This window comes from Lipophrys pholis, assembly GCF_963383615.2.
Source record: "Lipophrys pholis genome assembly, chromosome: 22".
Classification (NCBI taxonomy): domain Eukaryota; kingdom Metazoa; phylum Chordata; class Actinopteri; order Blenniiformes; family Blenniidae; genus Lipophrys; species Lipophrys pholis.
In genome coordinates this window covers 1,666,399-1,672,398 of record NC_137644.1, presented here as the reverse complement: position 1 = coordinate 1,672,398, position 6,000 = coordinate 1,666,399, and the positions used below count along the sequence as shown (strand labels likewise).

Below are 6,000 nucleotides of genomic sequence, written 5' to 3'. Positions count from 1 at the left end.
GGTTCTTGTTACTTAGCACCACTTTTCATCCACAGATTATTATTTCATTTTATTTTGTGTGTTTGCATTAAAAAGCAAGTTTTTTAGTAACCGTGACATCTGGTCCCGTTTCAAAACTGAAAACATTTGATGTGACAACAAAAAGAAACTGCATACGTGAGCACAGCCTGGGTAGTAAAGCTCCTTAAAGGTACAATAAGTAGCATCCAGGTGATGCCAGCTTTGTGCATTAGGTGGCAGTAATGAGTTACTGTATTACCCAGTTTGTCTTCAGTCAGGCTATTTTTTATTTATTTATTTATTTTTTTTTTTAAAGTTGCAGAAAACATTCCAAGCTGGCGCTAGCTGGTTAGCATGCTAACTTAGCATTAATGGAAAGAAATGATGCCAAAGATTTACTTTATTTAGCTTCTTTACACAAGTTTTAAAATGAGAAATTGAAGGAAATGAGATAGTGAACCATTAAGGAGAACATATATGCTGAACTGTCACATATGTATATATATATATATATATATATATATATACATACATACATATATATATATATATAAACGCCTCTATCAATATATATATATATATATATATTGATAGAGGCGTTGTTCTCTAACTTCTTTGGGCAGAACACTCTTTCAGGTCTGAAACTGCTGGGCTTGTTCAATATTCTCTGTTTGACACTAGAAAGTCTGCGAAGCTGGTGTCAAACTACAACAGCTGGATGCTGCACGTTGCCAAACTGACTGCTTCACGGAAACGGAACAACCGGAAGAGTTTCAAAGGCTCCTAAAGTAAAAAACCCCAGATTGTTTCCGATGTAACTCTGACAGTTTGAAGAGCGAGCTCGAGGAATAAAATAATTATTTTTGTGAAATGAGATTGGAATGTTAAGAAATAGCAACAAAGATCGCAGTGAGAGATGGAAAATAAGATTATGAAACAACAAAACACAACAAAACACCGAGACGCGTCCTCATTACAAATTCACGTTCCTCCCTTTTAACCTTCCTTACGCTCCACCTCAGTAACGTTCGTCCACCACCGACTCCACGCAGCAGCGGCAGCAGCAGCAGCAGCAGCGGCAGCAGCAGCAGCAGCAGCAGCAGCAGCAGCAGCAGAATGTGCGACACAGTGGGTGGTAAATCCTCGAAACATATTCCAAATAAAACCTTCTTCTTATATTTTTATTGAAGACCTCCGACTGACTGAGCTGGCAGGCAGCAGGGAGGTGAGCCGGGGCTGCTGGGTTCCTCTTACCAAGCCCACATTTCAATATCAGAGTGCTTTGGTGCAAATGGTGCAGATCAGGTTTGCTACTGAGAACAGTCGGAAATGTAGAATAAAGTCTTTTATGTTTAGAAATGGTGAAAAAAAAAAAAGAAGACAGAACCAGGAGCAGAAAACAGCTTCTGAACCATGGTGGGGTTTCAGTTTCCTCCAGTACGTGAAGCTGAGGAATGTGCTACGCCCACATTCCCACAAGGCTTAAAGGCGTGAGACACTCCGGGGTCCTTTCAGTCGCCCACGTCGCTGTCCTGGTCTCCGATCAGCCACAGGAAGTGGAAGCTGAGCGCCAGCAGGGCCGTGCCCAACAGGTCGCCCAGCGCCGTCAGGTAGGGGATGGAGAAGCTGTCTGGGTCTTTGCCGCTGCGCCACATGGAGTGAACCATCCAGTCCGCGATGCAAAGCAACAGCAGCACCTGCAGGAGACACAGTCCTCAAGTTAACACTCGCTGAAGACGTGTCTGCAGGACAAAGCACACAGACAATTATACAGTTCAGGTCAGGGTAATGAAATGAGGGGAAACTTCAGAATCTCAACAATGTCGCCGTGGTGGACGGACGGAGGCCATCAAGCTCAGCCGTGGCTGTAACGTCAAACACAGCAAATACCTGAAAAACTATTATTTTGAAGTATCTTGTAAGTTTCTATAGATTTCTTGCAACTGTGTTCAACAGCAAATTTAAGTCCAAATGGGTGTTTAATAGTGCAGCCTGGTACACTGCAGTAATGAGGATATATTACTTTCCTCCTATTCAAAGTAACTCCTGTAGTAGAGCTGACCATGACATTTACTACCTAACAAATAAACTGGTTCTGTGAGAACTGCAGTAACCTGGAGGACACTGTCATGTGTTCAACCTGATTAGAAGCACATTCTGGTATTTTATAAAAACTGCCAACAACAAACAAAATTCACCTTCTGATATCATTTCTGTAGTTTGACGTATGTAAGTTAAGGAAATACTATCCGGGGACAGATTTAATTATTTAGATCCCATTCCGCTGCTTCAACATGATATCTTTTCTTTTTTCAGACATCTTTTATTTCCAAGTGTCATAAACACAAGTTGTTCTTGTTGAACAAGAGAAGAAAACAATGCCTCCTAAAATAGAAGACACAAACACTGCAGCAGATTTTCAGCTCCTCTGTCGGATCTATTTAGTCGATATTCATTGACACAAACTTAAAAAAGAGGTCAAATAAAGACTGTAAGACATATCCAGCTGCTCTGAAACAGGAATCATGTGTGGAATCACATCATACTGCTTTGTGCCAAGAACTGCACGAACTGATTCACACTTTAAATGATCATTTAAAATTTGAAGAAACTCCCCTCCCACTGAACCCTTTCCACCTCCCGGGGCTCAAACCCCCTGGTGTCCCAGCTTCAGCTGTTCAGGTACTGGTCGACAGAATGAAGCGTTCCACAAATGCACAGGTCGTTCTTGAGCTCCATAACCACGTCTTTCCCCACCAGAGACTTGAACCTGGGAGAGATAAAATGAGCAGGACACCGTCCCTCCAGGCCCGGAGTGGGGAAACCCTGATGTACTGGACAAACCAATGTGAAGTATTTAGGGATGCCACAGCTGAAGAGATAAATACCTTGGTCTGAAACTAGTAGAAAACTGGGTGTCGCAAAGATTTCCTGGACTTACTGGTGATATGACAATTGGTGAGTAATTTGACACCTGCATCCCTTGATGTCTTTGCACTTTGATTAACAACAATGGGAAACAAATACTTAGTGGAAGGGCCTGGGGGTAAGAGTTTAGAAATATACACTTCTTCCTGGTCCTTCTTGAGCATTTTGTTTGTTCAACATGTGTTTTTGTTCAGTTTGTTTTATGTTCAAAATAAAAATGAACAAACAACAAACAAGAACTTCTGAAGTTCTGGTGGACTGATCTGGAAATGTTCGAGAAAATGTTCTAATTCCAATCTTGTTGCTGAGCTGATGTGAAACTGTCTGTTGACTCTATGAAGACGGTGGAGATGGTTCAGACACCTTCTGAATAAAGGGACAGCCAATCAGAATCAGATCCAACAACAAACTGAGAAGGTTCCTCCCACCCTCATATGGACTCTACAATTCAGTGTGGACATAAATATAAGAAAAGATGGAGGACAGATCAGTAAACAGAGCGGTGCCTAATCCTGCTCAGATTATCCCACCATCATCACTGTAACTAGACGTGGTCAATTCAAAACTCACACGTTTCTTCAGCATCTATCATGTAGATAAAACCAGTTAGGTTAGTCAGGCTGTAATAATCCACCTGCCTTCATTTCTTGATGTGGTTCAGGTTCTGGGCAACGAGGTGGAAGACTGGACCTTAATCTACCCCCATCTCAACATGTTGGCCAGACAGATTCAAACAAAGGAGCATTATTCTCCTCCGCACTAAAATATCTTGATAATCATTATGGATTCCAATGACATCAGGACCGGTGGGGTCCAAAGGACAAGTTCTCATGACCTGGTCATTCTTCCACTGACACTTTAAAGATGCCCACTAATCTGTGAAATAATCTGAACACAAACCTGGCCGACGGAGGAAAATGCCGACCAGGATACTCATAGCTCCATGGCCACGCCTCCTGATGGAAGTGTGTCACGGGTTGATCCAGGCCGGAGGAGGGACGTTTTTTCAAGACGACTACAGTCGAAATGATTTGGAACGTCTTGATCTGCACAATTCTCAAACTAACTGATGATTCTTCTTCCCAAGCAGGAATTAAAAAAAAAAACATTCAGCTGGAAATAATGTGAACGGTGGCTATTGAAAGATATGTTAGAGATTAACCTGAAATAAGGACGTCATACTAGTCAGAGAGGTTTATGGTTCCTTCAGAGGCCGTCTGAACTGAGTCAGTCAATATAAGAACCACATCAGAAACCTGGATCAATGATGAGAAGGGAGCAGATTTTGAGCTTCACGTGTGTGAATTTAATTATATCAACAGAAATAACAGAAACTGTGGGGTGACAATATATGTTGATAATAGTTTGGAATATAAAGTTAATAAAAAAAATTAGGGTAGCTGTTGATTTGATTGAGTTCATCACAGTAGAAATATGTTGTGAAAAAATGAAAAATATAACGGTGAGCTGGATATACAGACCGCCTGGATCAAGCATTAAGGTTTTTAGAGACTGGATGGAAAGTACGTTCATAAAATCTACACAGAAGGTCACGTACATCTGTGGTGATTTTAACATCGACCTCTTAAATCATCAGAAACATAAAATGACAGAAGAATTTATTAACTCAATGTTCAGTATGAGATTATATCCAACTGTCACCAGACCAAACAGGATCACTTCTCACTGAGACACTTTAATACATAATATATTTACTAATATCCAGAGAGCGGACTACTATTAACAGACCTCAGTGACCACCTGCCTATTTTTAATGTATATTACTGTAATTATAGCAAGAAAAAGGATACCAAAAATTATAAATATATAAGAGTGAAAACAGAAGAAGCACTAAAAAATGACTTAATAACGCAGGACTGGAATGTAGTTTATAAAGCATATGAGGAATTCCTGAAAATATCCAATGAATTCTATAATAAAAATTATCTTATTAAGAAATACAGAAATATACAGAACCATACAAATAGTCCGTGGGTCACCGAGGGGCTACAGAATGTCTGCAAAAAGAAAAATACATTATACAGACAATTCTTAAAGCATCGAACTATAGAAGCAGAGGAAAAATATAAAAAATATAAAAATACATTAACTAATGTTATGAGGAAATGTAAGAAAGAATACTAGAAAAAATTAGTGGAGAAAAATAAAAACAATATTAAAGCTGCAAGCAGCGTTGGACGAGACTTCAATTACATAAATCAGAAAACGCAATGGCTTTCATTAAAAAATCAAAGTTGGAATGGTTCTTGTGATTCTATGAGCAGAATCCGACACTCCGTTGGTCCGGTTCTGGCCTGAGGGTCACCTGTTCTGAATGGTCATAGTTGTTTGTGCTTGTTGGATGATTTAGGACTGGAGGAACATGTGTAGTGAGGGACATTAGGAACATCAGCGCCATGAGATCCTGACCCATAAACACAGGGAAACAGATGGATGGGAAGATTTTTGACTTTGTTCTGAGGTCCATGTGACTGTGTGGGAACAGAAAGTCTTCTGAAAGCTGACGTTTTGAAGAATTCAGATTTATAGTGTTTGGGCTTGGATGGTTTTAATGAACTTTTTATGTTTTGTTCATTTCTTACACCTTGTAGACAATATAAACTATATGATGGCTGTGGAGTGGAGTGGAAGCACATGGCAAACCAAGCTGATAAGGCTGATCTTAGCGACGCCACAGGTTTTTTTTCTTATGTTTTTATGAAAACCAGCAGATACGATATTATAGCAAAGTGTTTGCAAAAAGTCCATTAGAGTCAAGATTTTATTTACCCAAAAAACAAAGGAGAGCGACGCAGCACAGAAAAGCACCTGTGTTATCATGGCTGCAGGGATTAAGTGCTTCAAAATGCCTTGCCGAATGGTATAAACACTTAAACTGTGGCGGGAAGTGAGCGAAGAAGTAATGGGCAGAGCAGCAGACCGAGAGGCGACTTAAGAGTCTTATTCATAATTCAAGTTTCCACGCATGGAGGGAACATTGGCGCGTGAAAAGGAGAAGTCTATTAAAAGATAAGGACACGTCTATAATTTAAGGGGAAATGAGCTGTCCAG

The 6,000-nt window shown here is 40.3% G+C and overlaps 1 protein-coding gene across 2 annotated transcripts in view; it reads right to left on the bottom strand.

The window, feature by feature from the left end:
- Positions 1-865: 865 nt before the first annotated feature.
- The window catches only part of slc41a2b (solute carrier family 41 member 2b), a 58,812-nt gene continuing 53,677 nt past the window's right edge, over positions 866-6,000 (bottom strand). For both annotated transcript variants that reach the window (XM_080492077.1, XM_080492078.1), the window contains exon 11: positions 866-1,697. In XM_080492077.1, the coding sequence (XP_080348203.1) occupies positions 1,512-1,697 (186 nt within the window). In that variant the 3' untranslated portion in view covers positions 866-1,511. The remainder of the gene's footprint in view (positions 1,698-6,000) is intronic.